This window comes from Erythrolamprus reginae, chromosome 2 (genome assembly GCF_031021105.1).
Source record: "Erythrolamprus reginae isolate rEryReg1 chromosome 2, rEryReg1.hap1, whole genome shotgun sequence".
Lineage (NCBI taxonomy): Eukaryota > Metazoa > Chordata > Lepidosauria > Squamata > Dipsadidae > Erythrolamprus > Erythrolamprus reginae.
In genome coordinates, this window is record NC_091951.1 from 180680528 (window position 1) to 180699635 (window position 19108).

The 19108-nt window shown below is 41.3% G+C and overlaps 1 protein-coding gene across 1 annotated transcript in view; it reads right to left on the bottom strand.

Moving 5' to 3' along the window:
- ESYT1 (extended synaptotagmin 1) overlaps positions 1-9321 on the bottom strand; it is a 102762-nt gene extending 93441 nt beyond the window's left edge. The window contains exon 1 of the mRNA XM_070740590.1: positions 8886-9321. Within this exon, the coding sequence (XP_070596691.1) occupies positions 8886-9230 (345 nt within the window). The 5' untranslated portion in view covers positions 9231-9321. The remainder of the gene's footprint in view (positions 1-8885) is intronic.
- Positions 9322-19108: the final 9787 nt, after the last annotated feature.

Here is a 19108-nt window from a genome sequence, read left to right on the forward strand (position 1 = left end):
TTGAAAATCCAGAAACCGGAGCTTGGGTCTGCCTTTATTTTTTTTAACAAAGCAAAACTAAACCATGTTAAGATATTTATGAACTGGGAGAGCCAATGGTAACAAGGTCAGCCCATGAAAAGGCATAGCAACTAAGTCAGCCAATGGGAGCTAAACAAACTTGAGTCTGTGCAGAGAATCCAAACTGAAGCTAGAAGGCTGGGCGTGGCTCAGCCCACTCTGTCCTCTCTTGTCTACACTGAACTGAAAGCTTGTCTGCTGCTGGAAATGAAATTCCTTGTAACTGTTGCTACATTGAAGAAGTAATATCTACTTGTAATATTGTATATATACTGCTCAAAAAAATAAAGGGAACACTTAAACAACAGAATATAACTCTAAGTAAATCAAACTTCTGTGAAATCAAACTGTCCACTTAGGAAGCAACACTGATTGACAATCAATTTCACATGCTGTTGTGCACATTCAACTTTGTACAGAACAAAGTATTCAATGAGAATATTTCATTCATTCAGATCTAGGATGTGTTATTTGAGTGTCCCCTTTATTTTTTTGAGCAGTATATATATTATCATGTTTATAAAGAATGAATGAAGCCAACTGAATCTGTTATCTATGTGTGTTTCTGGTTCTGCTTTATGCATCAAACTCTGATAAACCAAGCACAGAAGGATACAAATTCTGGATTTTTATGATACAAGGTTTAGGCTAGAGGGCAAAATGGGAAATCTAAACACAAGGCAGCCTCTGCTCTGGCTTCGGCAATAAGAACAAGAGTTACCGCCAGCCACCCTCACCTCCAAACACACACACTCTGTTTTAGCATTCTAAGGCAAAGGATACTCTTAAGTTGCTGTGAGCTCATTGGCCTAGAAGTTTGGACATACAGCCCTTTCTTACAGCCCACAACTGCTGCTGTCTTTGCATTCCTATAAGATGACCCTATTGCTATTGCTCAGCCACAATTCATTTCTGAGATGGTATTTCATTTCCCTGTTTGTTGCAGCAGCTGGAATGCAGATCTTAGAAGAATTTTTAGGCAATGTTCTGAAGCCAACACCAACCAAAAAGAGAATCCAGACACACTGGTAAAAAGCAAAGGCAGTTTATATAATTCAAAGCAAACACAGGTAACAGAAACTGTCCTTACAGACAGGAACACGCTGGAACTTCACAGAGGTTTCACGAAGGCCATGAAATAAAACAGGATTCTTGCTGTCAAAAACAACGCTGGAGATAACAAACCCACGCCTCCCCCAAGTCTTCCAGACTTCTAGGCCACAAGCCAAGATCAGAGACGCCGAGAAGCGAAGCAGGGTCACAGAACTTCCAGTTGATAACGCTCCACAAGGCTGCAAGGGCGGGCCTGCCTTTTAAACCCTGCTGAGGAGAATCACACCCAAACCCAGCTGTTGCCAATTCAGTGATGCAAATACCTTTCTAATTGGTCCCGTATCTGAGCTGCACGTCGCTGTCTCATGTCAATTATAGCCTGTGCTTCTTCATCCAATGAGTCCAGGCTACTAGCTGGGGAGAGCCCCCCCGGGCTCTCAGGCTGCTCTCCCTCCTCCTCTTCCTGACTTTCCTCTCCCCCGTCTGCCTGGTCTTCCCCCTCCTGTTCACTGTCCCCCTCCTCTGGGCATGGATCCAGCAGAGACGCAGCCGGTCCCTGAGGAGCCTCAGGCTGAATCACAACAGGCAAGATCTAAATAATTAGGAGAAATCAGCCTTTCATAGGTACCAGAATAGGCTTCTGGGGCATCCTTATCAACACATGAGTATGTATGTACAACTTTTCTCAGATACATGCAATTAACACATGAGATCCTTTCCCTGCTCTAGACACATATTTCCCAAAATTTCCCCTACTATGTCTCCGTAATCCCTTCACAAGGCTACAAACCCACACTCAACTTTTTCCCCTTGAGACCCAGGGGAATGATCTTCACAGAAGACAATCTGGTTGAAATACTTCAAGAAGGACTATATTTGTTGGCCAAAATTGAAGAATTCTAACCTCTTTCCTATATAGGAGAAAGGGAACACAAGACTCCCTCTTATCTCCCCAGGGACTAAGGCAAAATAGCTCAGTTTGCAAAACAAAACAATTGCAGCCAAAGAGGGCAGGTTGTCCCATCACCAACAAAAGGGGATGGCTGAGAATGAGACAAAATTCTGAAGCCTAGGTAGAGTGCCTTCTGAGCATTTTCTTGAACTTGTCCAACTGAACTATTTTCACAGTCTTGGTTTTCTGTCTCAAAGGCCAAAGTATTGGTAAACCAAACAAAAAGCACTTAAAATGGACTTTGCTGGTGGTGGCAGATAGGCCTCACCACTCTGAGACCAGCAAAGATGAAGTTAGACTCACACAGGCTTAGGAGGGTATCATGCCAGAGGGACAGATGAGCGCTTAGCCATGCACAATCAGGATTTATATCTCTTGCAAAGGCGATCCTTTTATAATAAGGGACTTCCCCTATTTTCTTCCAATCGATTAATGTTAACCTGTTCAATAACAGGAGTTGGGGAAGGCTCATCATCTCTGGATTCACCAGATTTAAACACTCCATATCTCCGTCCAATTCTCTCCCCCCCCCACTCTCTCTATCGTATAGATCAATTAGCAAGGAGATACTGTATTCATGTGAGATTATTTCTGAATACAAAATTGGGATGGTTGGAATGCAAGGAGGCTGTTAACAGAGGAGATCCAGAAGGTACAAGGAAGAGCTAGCTGTAAAGACGTAAAGAAGAGAATGAGGGCATCACATATTTGACTTGTACATAAATTCCACAGGGGATCTTCACATTATAATTTGCAGATCTGGTATTAAACTAGAGTGTGACTAGTCGTGATCTATTAAACGAGCTACATTTAACTGAGTTTGCAGTAAAAGAAATTCTAACCATGGTTTATAAAAGCACCATAGCTGGGTCCACACAATATGATAACTCAAAAAAACATAATGCAATATTGCAGCTTGGCACCATGTGTGAACCCAGCCATTCTGCTAAACATACGACTGCAACAATTATCATTATTGATGAGAAGAATCATTCTGGATGGGAAGATTATTTACAATTTCTATGGCAAGGGGGCCAATTTAAAAGACGTCAGCATGCATTTCAGCCAATTTATGGCTCAATTAAACCATACCCAGTTATAGACTGTTCCATATCTGAAGATTTACCAAGGATTGCGTGCCTTGCAGCAGTACAATCTCTGCAAAATAAATACAGGCTCCCCAAATCAACAATTGGCTCTGCATCTCCAACTCCCAATTTTGCGTGGCGAGGCTTAAATTGAGAATAGATCTAGATAAGGATTTTTATTGCAAGCTGAACTGGCAAGATGCATTTAACAGGGGATTGTCCTCTGTCAGAGTAAAAATGCAGTTCTTTCTTTCATCCAAGTCAGTATAAATAAGCCTGTGGTTTATTCTGCCTGCCTTTCCAACATCTCGTAACAGTCGATTTCATGTGCTGAGTGGCAGTTGTTTATAGAAAGAATTGACACCCCTGTCTTTAGAACTGTTGACTCTTGGCTTATATCTCACAAGATTTGGAATATCTTCTAAGATGTATCGGTGTAAAGGGCAAATTCACATTTCACGTCAGGACAGTCAGTGCAGAAATATGCTACTGCATTCCATCAGTCTCTCCCCTTGTTAGATATTTGCTGAAGAGGCAACAATCTACATTGTAAGAAACCTGAGGCATAAGAAATGTAATAATCCATGAATTCATCCTAGAAAAGTTCTCAAATGCAAAGTACAATAGAATTACTGTTTAATGGGGTATTTTGCATATCTAGCAGACAGTGTACCAGCACTCAAATCTACACACCGTTCCATTCAATGAACACTTTAGACAAGGAGTCCTACTAAAACAAATAGACTGTACACAAATTAATTAACCATTCCTTTTTATCTCTGAAGGATCTGTCCTTGGGCAGCATTTTGTTTTGTTTTTTTGTAAATCAAGTTTTTTTTTATTTTATAACATACAAAAATGCCATTTTCATATTAAACAGTCTGTTGTCTGGGTACAAATAATTTTAGGAAATAGTAATCAAAATATTTGCAACAGTGTTCACTATATTAGTATTGATTCTATAATAATAACAGTAATAATAATAACAATGATTTTTGTCTACCCACTTTAACATACATCCTTCATATAACTGATTCTTTCCTTATAATTCCCTGTTTCTAACTCTTGTTTTTATCCACTAACCATTGATAAAATAAGTCCCAAATCAAAAAATATTCAGTTTCTTCCTTTTTCTTAATTGTAAGTGTTAGCCTATCCTATCTAGTATTTTGTTTAAATCACATTTTCATCGGTAGGGCTGACTTCCCTTTTCCACTGTTGCGCAAATATGATGCTAGCTGCAGTCGGTACACGCAAAATCTATTTTGATTTGTTGCATCTTGGGCAGCATTTTGGAGCCACAAAAAACCCCCCAACCCTTGTTTAATTATAGGATATCACCAAATCAAAGAAAGTTTTGCCGAAAAAACTATGTATAGTGTTTTACCCTATTCTGAAAAGTCTTGCCAGGCCTAATTGCTTGTACCTGTTCAAATTCTTTGTAGCATATACAAAGGAAAAGCTAAGAAAAGTAACAGTCAGAAATCCAGAAGGCAACTTCAAGATGCTGATACATTTTAGAAAAGCACTGTGCATAAAAAAAACAACAGAAAAAAATCATATGAAGTTTTCTCAAGATAAACAGGATGCTAACAGGAAACTGTAGCGATAGCAAATATGGAAACTATCTAACACGATGGTTAGAATTAGAAAAAGATAGAGGCAGCATTATACTCCTAAACATCAATTTATTTCTGTTGCACTCTACCTTTTGGGGAATATAAAATGTTAAACAGAAAGCTGCTATGCTGCAAAGTAAAGCATCAGCATATAGACTTATTTTTACCACTTCATCGGTAACGTATAGAAATGCAAACTGTGGGTTACTGTGTATTGTTTGGAACTGAGTCTGTTTCTTTCGCCCACCAAAAGACAGAGGTTAGCAGAGTTAGAAGAGGGGCTGCTTGAGGATGAATGAACTTGCTAGTTGACCCTCTTCTAAGTAGTACCTTAAGAGACTGACTGTGCACACAACATGGCAGCTGTTTTGCAGCAAGGCAGCTTTTCCTGGGAGTGCCCACAGCAACATGTCCTGAAAATTCCAAATGCTTTCAACAGCCTCCCAAAGATGAAAGAGTTTGTGAAGTTAAAAAAAAAGGGAATTTGGGAGGCAGAAAATTAGAACAAATGGCATTAAAGGATATGAATCCAAGGAAAATGCAGCAACTGGTCTGCAAAGGAGCTTGCATGCATCTCCCAAACAATTCACAGGATGTTTGTTTTTCCTTTTCACCAACATATAACATTTAATTTTTCCAGCATAGACAGAGCAACCAACAAGGAAAATGCCAGGCTGATGACTCCAGTTCCCAAAATTCCTGGTCTATCCTGACTGAGAATTCTGGGAATTGAAGACCAAAGCATATGGAACTCATTGGTTTGGAGAAGGCTGGTCTAAAGATTTGCTGAAAGGACAACAAGAAAAATAAATCAGAGTTGATACCGGAGCTACTGCTACTTAGACGGAGATTCCTATTACTGAAAAGAACAATAAAAGCATGCATATATGCCATAGTCTTATAATGTGGTTATGTTCTAAGCTGAACAACAAAACTGTAAGAGAGTTCAGCAGAAATTTCATGTAGCATATGAACTAGCCAGAGGTGGTGTCCAGCTGGTTTGAACTGGTTCGGAGGAACTAGTAGTGGAAATTTTGTGTAGTTCAGAGAACCGGCCAATACCACCTCTTGCGGGCCCTGAGCCTGCCCACCTGGTCACTGGCTTATCGCTAACCCTAACCCTTGGCAGGGTCAGGGAATATGCCATTCCCCTGCTCCGGGCTTGTCCCAGGCCTCTTGCACATTCGCCATTTGCCCTGGCTGGGAAACATGCTCTCCAGCCTTGCTCCGGAGACTCTGCCCGCTTGCCATTTGCTTCGGCCGGATCAGGGAACATACCATTCCCCAACTCCAGCCTTGCTCCAGAGCCTCAACCCGCTTGTTTCAGACGGGTCGGGGAACGTGTCATTCCCCTGCTCTGGCCTTGCCCCAGGCCTCCACCTGCATGCTGACAGCCTCCTGTGGCCTCAAACTACAGCCAGAAGGGAGTGGCAGTTGGGAATAGACTAGATGGTTCTCCTCACCTGTAAGAGTCCCACATGGAAAGCTTTTTCTGTCCCTAGCCAAGCCTCAGTTGCTCGCAGAAATGCTCCATGTGCTCTCCAGGTCGGCAGCTGCTTTTCTCCACTGTTGCTCTGGCTGGGAAAGCATCTTGTGCAATTTAGCAGCTGTGAGCCACCATTTTCCTCTCAGTCCCATCCGGAAAGTGCTGCGGCACAGAGAAGCAGCGGCCATATTGAATGCTACTTCTCTCAGCTGTAATGCTTTCCAGATGGGACTACAGTGCGGAGAGAAGCAGACGCTGCTCCGGAGATCCCTGAAAGGGTGCTTGTTCGAGCCTCGCTATGCAGCGGAAGCTGTGCATGCGTGGGACCCAAGGGAAGAGCCTTCTCTGTGGCGGCCCCGACCCTCTGGAACAAGCTCCCCCCAGAGATTAGAACTGCCCCCACCCTCCTCGCCTTTCGTAAACTCCTTAAAACCCACCTCTGCCGTCAGGCATGGGGGAATTGAGACATCTCCCCCGGGCCTATACAGTTTACGCATGGTATGTTTGTTTGTGTGTATGTTTGCTTTTAATAATGGGTTTTTAGTGTTTCTTAAATTATTAGATTTGTTCTACATTGTTTTATTGTTGCTGTGAGCCGCCCTGAGTCTACGGAGAGGGGCGGCATACAAATTTAATAAATAAATAAATAAATAAACAAACCCATGTGCTTGTAGGCACACAACTTTTCGGCGAACTAGCTCAAGCCTATTTGCATCAGCAGAGCATACTGGAGAGTAATAAGGCAAAAGGGAAGGCAGAAATAGCTTGGAGAAGACATTTTATAGCCACATGATTAGATTTATACACTGACCAAAGTGAAAAGATCCATGCATCAAGAGGCGGTGATTTTTCTGCTAATCAAGTTTGAAAGGAGCCAGAAACCCAAGAATCAAGCCCAGAAACCCAGAACCCGTGAATCTTGTTTGCCTGGAGGCTACAACGTACCACAAACCTCTCCCTTAGTGTCCACCAACCTTCCAGACATTTTACCTTCAATTTAAAAAGTGGAATCATCCCCCAGCATCAGATTTATTTCCAAGAACATCTTGGGGCCCCAAATGTTTTTCCTAGAAAATAAAGATGGTTGACAGCAACAGTCCAGTGGTCTCTTTGGGAATGTGCTCAACTATACAAGTAAAGGAAAAAAGTGGCCGGGAGAGTTCTGGAAGAAAGGGCTGGCAAGTCACATTTTGGTCAACTGATTATGTGTAACGGATTATGTCAGGTGTTTGGGTTTTTTTAATGAATGGACACCCTCCTCGTCTTCCATTTTCTCAGCGCATCCACATTTTTCTAGTACACATACCAATCCCAAATATTATAGAGCCCCAGTATACAGTGATCCCTCGTTTTTCGCAGGGGATGCATTCCAAGACCACCCGTGAAAAACACATTTCCGTGAAGTAGAGGAAAGATTTTTTTAAATGTATTTAACGAGTATTTGGACTTTTAAAACCCACCCTTTGCATTAAACAGTCATTCTATAGTGTTTCTCAGCTGGAACTACATGTGATATCCTACCAGTTTCTTTAATAGAGTACAGCAGTACTGTAGAAGAATTTTATGAATTTTTAATGGATTTAATGGATTTCAGCCCCCTTTGAAAACCTGTGAAGCAGCGAATCCACAAAAGATGAACAGCGAAGTAGCGAGGGATTACTGTATATGCTAAATATCAGTTCACTGAAGAAGACGCAGAGCTTGATAAAAGGGTGAAACCCCACCTCAAAGAATCCATTGTGTGCTCCCTTATTTATAATAAAAGTAAGATGGATCTACCGGTACTTACAGAGCCTCCAAACCACATACAGTATTTTTTACAAAATCAGATTTCTTTCCTCCTTCCCCCCTTTTTTTGCGGGGTGGGTGGGTGTTTCAGCAATAACCGAATCAATGCATATATGCATGAATAACCAAGACTTTGAGGGTTATCTTAAACATTCTTGGAGAGAGATTTCTGTAATATCATTATCTCACAGATGCTAGTGGGGTTCCCTCCACCCACTCAACTCTGCGGCTGCAGCCATTCCTTTACAACAGGCTTACAAGCCTGAGGGCAGCAAGTAACTTTTTGGGTGGATTCCTTTCTTTTCTTCAGCTGCCCTGGAACATCAGCCTAGACTGAGCTAAAAGAAAGAAAAAAAAATAGGCCAAAAACTCTTCTTTCCCGGGGAAGAGAGAATTGAAATCATACATAAGTACATATCAGGATGCGCTTCCTAATTTAAGAGGATGCCGCACATGGGGAAGTAGTCTCATGTTTTGTTTTGTTTTTGCTCGGAATTCAATCCCAGCTCCTGCCTGGTAAAGCGCTTTGATGCTCGTCCGGGGAGGATTTTACTAACATAGTTGGAAGGGACCTTGTAGGTAATCTAGACCAGTGTTTCTCAACCTTGGCAACTTGAAGCTATCTGGATATCAACTCCCAGAATTCCCCAGCCAGCATTCGCTGGCTGGGAAATTCTGGGAGTTGAAGTCCAGAAAGCTTCAAGTTGCCAAGGTTGGGAAACACTGATCTAGACCAACCCCCTGCCCAAGCAGGGGACCCTACATCTGCCTATATCTACTAGACGGGGATTCCTCTACAACGCACCCAATTTTTTCGGGCAGGGGCGCGGCACTCTTACCCAGGCAGGCAGCTCGTTCCGACCCAAGCTTCGGCCCAGATCCACGGCGCTCTTCACCGTCACCTCTTCGTCGCCCAGGAGCTGCCCGGCGGTGTGCAACGAGCGCTCCTTGCTCAGCCGCCGGCTCCGCCAGCCCATGTAAAGGGCCACGCCGGCGACCACGAAGCCCACGCTGAGCCCCGCCCGGCCGGCCAGATAGACGGGCAGCAGCCACAGCAACCGCCGTCCGATCGCGCCGAGCGCCGTCAAGGCTTCCGCGGAGCTGAAGCCGCCCGGCAACCGCGATCCCGAACTGGACGGGATCGGATCGGCCGGCGCAGCTTCTTGCTCCGTGCCCCGCTCCATGGTGCTTCCCAGGACCGACCGGAGCACTCGGAGAGCACCGGGCTGGCACTGCGGCTAAACTCAACCGCTCCTGAAGTCCCGCGGCTGTTGCAGTCATGGATCGAGGAGGCGGGCCGTAGTCGAAACAACGCCCCCTCCGCGCCAGCGGATTGGAGGAGTAGACCCCCGGGGGTGGAGCTTAAGGCGGCAATAAACCGAGGGACCGGCGGGATTTGATTAGCCCGGCTTCCCGGAGGAAAAGACGGCAGAACCAGAAAGCTCCGCCCCTCTTCGTCCTGATTGGCCGGCGAGCGTTCCGAGGTAACGGAACTAAGCAACGGCTTTCTTTACAGTAGTTCTGACTTGGCTTGAGCGCTGGAGGGGGGCGGAGTCCCTCAGGTAATGTAACTGTTGATTGGTTGACTGCTGGTTTGGGCGGGCGGGACGAGGGGCGTGTCAAGCTTTGCCTCACTCCAAATTTGTAGTTTAGGGGCGGGAAGTCGAGGAGAGACGCATTGCTTTATTATTCTTACGTATTGTTTAAAAAAAATATCCTATTTTTCTCCCCCACTTAATTTTCTTCACGGACTAGTCTTTTTCTTGTCATTCGTGCATTTCCAAGAATCATCCCAAATTGCGAACAAATCCAGGTTCATTAAACCAGCAGTACAATATAATTAGTGCAGTATAATTAGTAGATAATATAGGACGGGGTCTCCAACCTTGGCAACTTTAAGCCTGGAGGACTTCAACTCCCAGAATTCCCCAGCCAGCAAAGACTGGCTGGGGATTTCTGGGAGTTGAAGTCCTCGGGACTTAAAGTTGCCAAGGTTGGAGACCCCTGAATTCTAGGGGACTCAGCAATTCTTGTTCCAACAATGCCCGATCACTAATTATAGGAGATAAAACTGGAAGAATAACAACCATCAAAATATTTAAAGATTTGTAAGAATTGGTCAGAACAGTGGACAGGATTTTGTGACAGCCAGTCGTTCCATTACCGAATTATATAAGAAAATTAATCCTTGAATCCATCCCTCCCTAAAAGCAGATTACGCTAAACATTTTTTCAGAAATTGTCAAAATTTGCCCAGTTCATTCTGGAAATATATTTTATTAGCATTTAGACTTATATACCTCTTCATAGTGCTTTTACAGCCCTCTCTAAGTGGTTTACAGAATCAGTGTATTGCCCCTAAAAATCTGGGTCCTCATTTTATTCACCTTGGGAGGATGGAAGGTTGAGTCAACCGTGAGCCTGTGATGATATATGGTAAGATTTCAACTGCTGAACTACAGCTAGCAGTTAGCTGAAGTAGCCTGCAGTGCTGCACTCTAACCACTGCACAACTCCGGCTCTATTATCTGTAATGGTAGAATTGATTTCATTAACTGTTTATTCAAACCAGCTTTAGACAAGACTATTTGGCAGGTATTGTTTTTAAAAATCGACAGAAAAGAAAGAAGGGACAAATGACTAAAATCTTAATCTAATCTGCTAAATAAAACACTGGTGTTAAAGTTTCATAAACTCAATATCATTTGGAAAAAAATCCTGACATTTGGTAATATAGATCATTTTATTAATTAAAGGGGAGGTATATACAGTCATGTGAAAAAGAATGCATCCTGCTTAAAGGTGGGGTTTTTTTTGCGAATATACCAATATTTTATCTTCATTCAAACAAGATATAAAGGTGATGTGATTTAAACAAGTATGACAAAAATGTCTTGCAATCACAAATGAACAAATATGTCATTTCTTTCTACCACTATGAAAACAGTAGATCTTTGGCTCTAGTACCAGGTACTGCTCCCTTTGGCAGAAATAACCTCAAGCAGGTGCATCTACTATTCTCTGGCATCTGCTGAGATGATTCCCTCTCTCCATTTTTCCACATAATATTTTTTGAACTGGGCAATACTTGAAGGGTTTCCTGGATGCAGTACCTGCATGAAATCACCCCACAGTGTCTTGAAATTTTGATTCAAGCTTTGACTTGGCTATTCTAGAACTCTGTTCCTGTATTTCTGTGTGTGTGTGTGTTTCAGCCATTGCTTGTTATTTGTTGTGTTGAAAGCTTCATTTCTCTTTACATTTCAGTCTTCTTACAAATGGACTCATTCTTAAGCATCCTACAGGTACTACCTCTTCTACTTATATGCTTTACTATGTTTGATTCCTAATACAATTTTTCAGAAATGTTGTTCCAGTAAACATAAAGATTACTTTATACTTCAGTTGCATATTCTTACAGTATTCTGTAAGAAAACTACCAGATTGCGACAACACAACACAGTGGTCAAATGAGGAGATCCGAACTCATTGTAGCCACACAACAAGGAAACACATTCAATTTTGTGGCTAACAAAGATTGTTGGACAAGCAGGAAAAAAAACAGCCAGGGAAGTGATTGACGCCTGAGAAACAGGCTTCTCATCAGTGAATAGGAGTACTGATTTACTACTAGCCTATTACTGGTAAGTACTTAGAAGGTGAGAGCTGGGCAACTAACGACTTAAAAGCCAGCCATCAACACACTCCAAGCAACATTATAAAAGCCACTTATAACAAACACTATACATACCATACACAGTACAGCTAGAGAGACGTTCCCTGAAAATGGATTCTAGCATGAGTCCAAAAGCTCAGAAGACAAAATCTCTGGTTCTGGTACTGACGCAGTTTGGATCCTGCAGTATATCATTCACTTTTGTACAGAAACTGAGTATATGGCTTTAAAATACTCCCTCTCATGCCCTAAATTACAAAATTTCATTTTCTATAGAGGGTATTATGAATACTGCAGGAAATGCTTAATGAGAGCAACTTTTTGGTTCAATTCTGAAACTAATAGTTTGATTAAAATATTGCTCAATTTTTTAAACTTTAGGACATTTCTTTTTAAGATGCTGAACATTATCCAAGTATATCCAATCCATTATGCTATTTTTTGAGTTAATTCACTCTATCATTTCTGACATCATCTCTGGATTCATAACACTGTCTTACCAAAAGAAAGCTTACGAAGATAGACTAATATCCATTTGTCTGATTGCATTTTATTGTCTGCGTGTCTAGCATCCCAACTCTAACAGTCTTGCTGTAGGCTCCAGGACTGAACGGATATGAAATTAGCAAAATATTGTAACAATTTAGTCTTTCTCAAGCTTTAATTTATTTGCAACTCTGGCTACAGTTTTCCCATCTTTCCCACTACCTCATATTTAATTACTATATTATTTTACTTGTCTCTTAGTTACTGAAGCACACATACAAACTTCCATTACTTTCAAGGATCCTCAAAAGAGTGCTTTGTATATGACACAAACAGTCCTAATTATCAGCAAGGATTGGTAGCACATTTTTCTCCTGCTCTGCTTTCAATCATTCAGAAAAGAGCCTGAAGAGACCTTGAAGGTCTTCTAGTCCAACCCCTGCTCAAGCAGGAGGAGACCCTGGCCTGTACCATTTCAGACTAGTAATTCTCCAGTCTCTTGTTAAAAACCTCCATTGATGAAGCAACCACAACTTCTGGAGGCAAGCTGTTTATAGAACTTAATTTAGAGAACTTAACTTTAGGGAACCTAATTTATAATAAAGGCAATAGTCTACATGGATTTTTAAAAGCCAGCCCAGATGAAATGGCAAAACTGTGCTTGTTAAAGACCGCTACTGTATAAATAAAATAATGAAGGAGGGGAAAATATTTTCTCCCTGTTTGAAAATTGTCAATTTAATAAACAACTAAAGCTTTGAAACTTCACAGTTCACTGTTCTTATGGAGTGTTTTATATGTCCCATATTGCCCTCAAAGCAGGGGTGGGTTCCTCCCAGTTCTGCCCGGATCGCCCGAATCGGTAGAAACCTGCTGGTGACATCACTGAACTGGATCGGCTGGTGCCGATCCATCACCATGAATCCCAGCGACCGCTTAGGTCCCACGAATCCCAGCGACCGGTTAGGTCCCACAGAGTCGGCCTTCTTCGGGTCCCGTCGACTAAACGATGTCGTCTGGCGGGACCCAGGGGAAGAGCCTTCTCTGTGGTGGCTCCGACCCTCTGGAACCAGCTACCCCGAGATTAGGATTGCCCCCACCCTCCCTGCCTTTTGTAAAGTCCTTAAAACCCACCTCTGCAGTCAGGCATGGGGGAACTAAAACATCTCTCCCTTGGTCATGTTGTTTTGCCATTTGATTGATTGTGTGCTTATATATATATATATATTTATATATATTGGGATTGTTTTATGAATTTCTTAACTTAAAATTGTAATTGGATTGGTGGGCATTGGATTTGTCACTATGTACTGTTTTTTACTATTGTTGTGAGCCGCCCCGAGTCTGCAGAGAGGGGCGGCATATAAATCCAATAAATCTAATCTAATCTAATCTTCTTTTGTGTGTGTGTGAATTTTTTTACTGTTTTGAAGGTTCTTCCTGTTCTGCTTTCTTGTAAAAGTGCCCCCCCTCCCATTCCTGGGTTTAAACTTACTTTTATTGAAGCACAGCTGATCAGCTCCTCAGCTGTGTTTCGGGCTGATTTCAGCTACTGAGCATGTGCGGAAGCCAAATTGCAGGAAGGAACACTCATGTGTGGGTGAGCAGAGCGGGTGCGCAAAAGGTCGCAATGCAAACCGATGGCGAAGGTAAGTGGAACCCACCCCTGCCTCAAACACACTGTCACTGAGAATAAGAGCCATATATGAGGAATTCTACTAAGCAACCCTCTGGCTTTTCTCCTTCTTGAAATGTCTTGAGGGTTGCTCCAAAACTGACCCATAAAAATAATAAATAAATAAAACTAGATATTTAAGTAAAACCCAACAGTTAATACAGAATGCTATTTCCTGCTTCCTTCCTCAATGATGGAAAGACAGAAACAAGTGAAACATAATTGCCTTTCCTCCCTGTGAATTCGGGTTCTATTTTAGCAGTGGACGATCTTGTAGTTTTATACTGATTTCTTAAACAATTTTCAAAATTAAATTCATAGATAGAAAACTAACTCATGGATTCTAGCATGAGTCCAAAAGCTCAGAAGACAAAATCTCTGGTTCTGGTACTGACGCAGTTTGGATCCTGCAGTATATCATTCACTTTTATACAGAAACTGAGTATATGGCTTTAAAATACTCTCTCTCATACCCTAAATGACAAAATTTCATTTTCTATAGAGGGTATTATGAATACTGCAGGAAATGCTAAATGAGAGCAACTTTTTGGTTCAATTCTGAGACTAGAAAACTAATTCATGTGATCCATTGAATACCCAATGCAAGCTTAATATGAATTATGCTTCAGTTCCTGCTAATTTGTATGAAATATATTTGCTTTCTGAAATGAGATTTGAAACATTTTGAAAATATGTTCTCTACAGCATTGGCCTTTGTATTATTACTTAAATTTGCCTCTTTTCTCCTGATCACTGTCTAAGCTGTTCAGAATCTCTCCCTTTCTCTCATCTCCTAAAAACAACATCAATCCAGATGCCGTACAGATAATGTATTTACCAGCTACATGTTGTCTACCTTTGTACACAGTCTTTCGTAAGACAATTAATCTGCATTAGCTGAGCTTTTGCAGACACTCTTTGCCAGCAATCCTCGCTTCCAATGTTCTCATCTGGGGCTGCCAGAATTGCTCTTAAAAAGAGCACAAAGCAGTTTGTCTGCCAGGATATTGAACAGCTATCACTTGAAACTACAGGCACATTGTTTATGGTCTATATTTTAAAGCAACATTTTAGCCAAAAAGACTGTGCCAGTGAAGCAATTTTGTATAATTTCTTCCAAGACAGGTAGACTGACTATTATTTATTTATTTAATTATTCATTCATTCATTCATTCATTCATTCATTCATTCATTCATTCATTCATTCATTGTCATATATTATATCATTAATTATAAGTAATTCACGGTGCTCCTTCCTCCTATTTCCCCCCAAAAAACAACAACCCTATGAGGTTTAATGTTTAATGTAAAATAATAAGTTTAATGTTTCCAAATGTAAAATAATGCACTTGGGGAAAAGGAATCCTCAATCTGAGTATTGTATTGGCAGTTCTGTGTTAGCAAAAACTTCAGAAGAGAAGGATTTAGGGGTAGTGATTTCTGACAGTCTCAAAATGGGTGAGCAGTGTGGTCGGGTGGGAGGAAAAGCAAGTAGGATGCTTGGCTGCATAGCTAGAGGTATAACAAGCAGGAAGAGGGAAATTGTGATCCCGCTATATAGAGCGCTGGTGAGACCACATTTGGAATACTGTGTTCAGTTCTGGAGACCTCACCTACAAAAAGATATTGAAAAAATTGAACGGGTCCAAAGACGGGCTACAAGAATGGTGGAAGATCTTAAGCATAAAACGTATCAGGAAAGACTTAATGAACTCAATCTGTATAGTCTGGAGGACACAAGGAAAGGGGGGGGCATGACTGAAACGTTTAAATATGTCAAAGGGTTAAATAAGGTTCAGGAGGGAAGTGTTTTTAATATGAAAGTGAAGACAAGAACAAGGGGACACAATCTGAAGTTAGTTGGGGGAAAGATCAAAAGCAACATGAGAAAATATTATTTTACTGAAAGAGTAGTAGATCCTTGGAACAAACTTCCAGCAGACGTGGTTGGTAAATTCACAGTAACTGAATTTAAACATGCCTGGGATAAACATATATCCATCCTAAGATAAAAATACAGGAAATAGTATAAGGGCAGACTAGATGGACCATGAGGTCTTTTTCTGCTGTCAGTCTTCTATGTTTCTATGAGGTGAATTGGGCCGAGAGAAGAGGACTGGCCCAAAGTCACCAGCTGGCTTTTATGTCTAAGACGGGACTAGAACTGATGGTCCCTCAGCTTCTAGCCTAGTGTTTTAATCACAAGACACAATTGGAATACAGTAAGGTAGTCAAATTACCTTAACATCTAGTAGTTTCATGCCCATAATGTTTCTCTGGCTAAAATCCAGAAATGGTTTGCTGCTGTTTAACTTCTCAATTGACCTATAAGCTTGTCGTTCCGAAGTCCCTAATCTTATTGAAATTGCTATTTACACTAATATGTATTTTTACAAAGGGCTTGAGACTTTTAATGTACTAAATGCTAAAAATACATATCCACTCCCATCTAGCATCCCTTCTGTAAAAAAGCAAGTCGTCTCGCTTTGCACTGCCCGTTAAGTGTATTTTTATAAACAAATGTTCTCTATAATTTTATCCAGCAGAGCGGACTGCATCTACTTTCCTGTTTACAGCTTCCCTTTTCATGCAGTAGTAAAGTTGGAATCAAGCCAGCTCTACAGTATATGAGATATTAAATGATGGAGGAAACCCTGAGAAACCTTCAGTTCAGCTGCTGCTCAGTTTGCACTCAACCTGAAAGAATTTTAGTGCCATCTAAAGGCAAAGTGCGCAAGCTACTTCTAAAAGGAAAGGATGTTGTACTATATCAAAATAACGACATGACTACCCTTAACTTGCTTTTCAAGACAAGCAACACTTTACTCACCGAAAAAGAGCTAGAAAGAGTCAGCACAAGAAATGAACATTATGAAACAGAATAATAATAATAATAATAATAATAATAATAATAATAATAATAATAATAATAATCAACAGATGATCCAAATTGCAGACTCTGTAAAGAAACAGATGAAACAATCACATACTCAGCTGCTACAAAAAGATCGCACAGACTGACTACAAGCATAGACATGATGCTGTGGCACAGATGATCCACTGGAACTTGTACCAAAACTACCATTTACCAGTGGCAAAGAACTGGTGGGATCATAAGCCCGAAAAAGTGGTCGAAAATTAGCAAGCAAAACTACTGTGGGACTTCCAACTTCAGACTGACCGAATTCTGAAGCATAGCACACCAGACATTGTCATCGTGGAGAAAAAGAAAGTATGGATCATCGACATCGCAATCCCAGGAGACAGCAGAATTGAGGAGAAGCAGCTAGAGAAATTAGTAAAATACGAAGATCTAAAAATCGAGCTGCAACGACTCTGGCATAAGCCAGTGAAAGTGGTCCCAGTAGTACATGGCACGCTGGACGCAGTGCCAAAGGATCTCAGCGGACATTTGAAAACCATCAGAATTGACAAAATCTCCATCTGTCAATTGCAAAAGGCCGCTTTACTGGGATCGGCAAACATAATTCACCGCTACATCACGCAGTCCTAGGTGCCTGGGAAGCGCCCGACTGGTGATGAAATACGAAATCCAGCATAGTGATCTCGTTTGCTGTGTTGTACTGACATAATAATAACAACAACAACAACAACAACAATAATAATAATAATAGAGTTACTGTGGGGAAAATGGGAGGAGGAAGGTGTATTGGATATGTTTGCCACTTTGAGTTATTTGTAAAAATAAGAAAGGTAGGATGCAAACAAAGACCACCACCCACCCCTGGCTCTGACCTTGATGGCCTTTCTTGGAAAGCCTTCAGGCTTTTCCAACTTCCTGGCCAGAAAATCAGAAAGCAATATGAAGCCCATAAAATGGCCGTACTCTTCTTGAATGAATGTGGCCACCCACCCGGTGACTGTACAGGTAGTCTTCGACTTACAACAGTTGATTTAATAACTATTCAAAGTTACAACGGCACTGAAAAAAAGTGACTTATGGCCTTTTTTCACACAACCGTGTGAATGCATCCCCACGGTCACATGATCAAAATTTGGGTGCTTGGCAACTGGTTCATATTTATGATGGTTGCAGTGTCCTGGGGAGGCACGAGATCCCCTTTTGTGACCTTCTGACAAGCAAAGTCAATGGGGAAACCTGATTCACTTTACAACCGGGTTATTAACTTAACAATACAATGGTTCACTTGCTAACGGTGGCAAGAAAAGTCATAAAATGGGGCAAAACTCACTTAACAAATGTTTCACTTTGCAGTATAAATTTTGGGTTCAATTGTTGTTGTAGCTTGAGTATTATTTTGTTTTAAATTGTATTGCTTGTTTGGCTCTTTTTATTTTTTGGATGTTTTGTTATTGTTTTAATTTTAAGTCACCCAGTTACGAATGTATGATTAGTAGTTACGTAAATTGAATGAATGAATGAATAAATAAATCCAGTTTAAACCAACATTATGATTCTGTTCCATGCCTTTAAATCCCTGCAAGCTATTCTTGCTTCCATCCATCATGTTTCGATCTGCTTCCTACACAACCTTTTTTTATTTTTAATTTTCACTGTTTTTCATCTTCTCAGTATTTCCATAAATCACAACACATAGCCTTTCCCTTCCTGATTACTTTGCTTTTTGTTATGATTTAATCTTCATTAATTATTTCTGTAAGTGTTGGTAACAACCTTTAAAGCCCTTCATGGCATTGGTCCAGAATATTTCCGGAACCGCCTTCTACCGCACGAATCCCAGCGGCCGATAAGGTTCCACAGAGTTGGCCTTCTCCGGGTCTCGTTGACCAAACAATGTTGTTTGGTGGGCCTCAGGGGAAGAGCCTTCTCTGTGGGGGCCCCGGCCCTCTGGAATCAACTCCCCCCGGAGATTATAACAGCCCCCACCCTCCTTGTCTTTCGCAAGTTACTCAAGACCCACCTATATCGCCAAGCATGGGGGAACTAAGACATCTCCCCCAGGCTTTCTTATATTTTATGTTTGGTATGTATGTGTTGTATGGTTTTTAACAGTTGGGGTTTTTTATATAATTTTTATTATTAGATTTGTTCCATTGTTATACTGTTTTTATTACTGTTGTGAGCCACCCCGAGTCTTCGGAGAGGGGCGGCATACAAATCTAATAAATTATTATTATTATTATTAAGATACCCCATTCTACTTCTTTTTTAGTCCTAACTTATTCATTCAGGCCCTGTGCACTCTGGACTCAATCTCTTCTTGCTGAACCACATGTCCTTC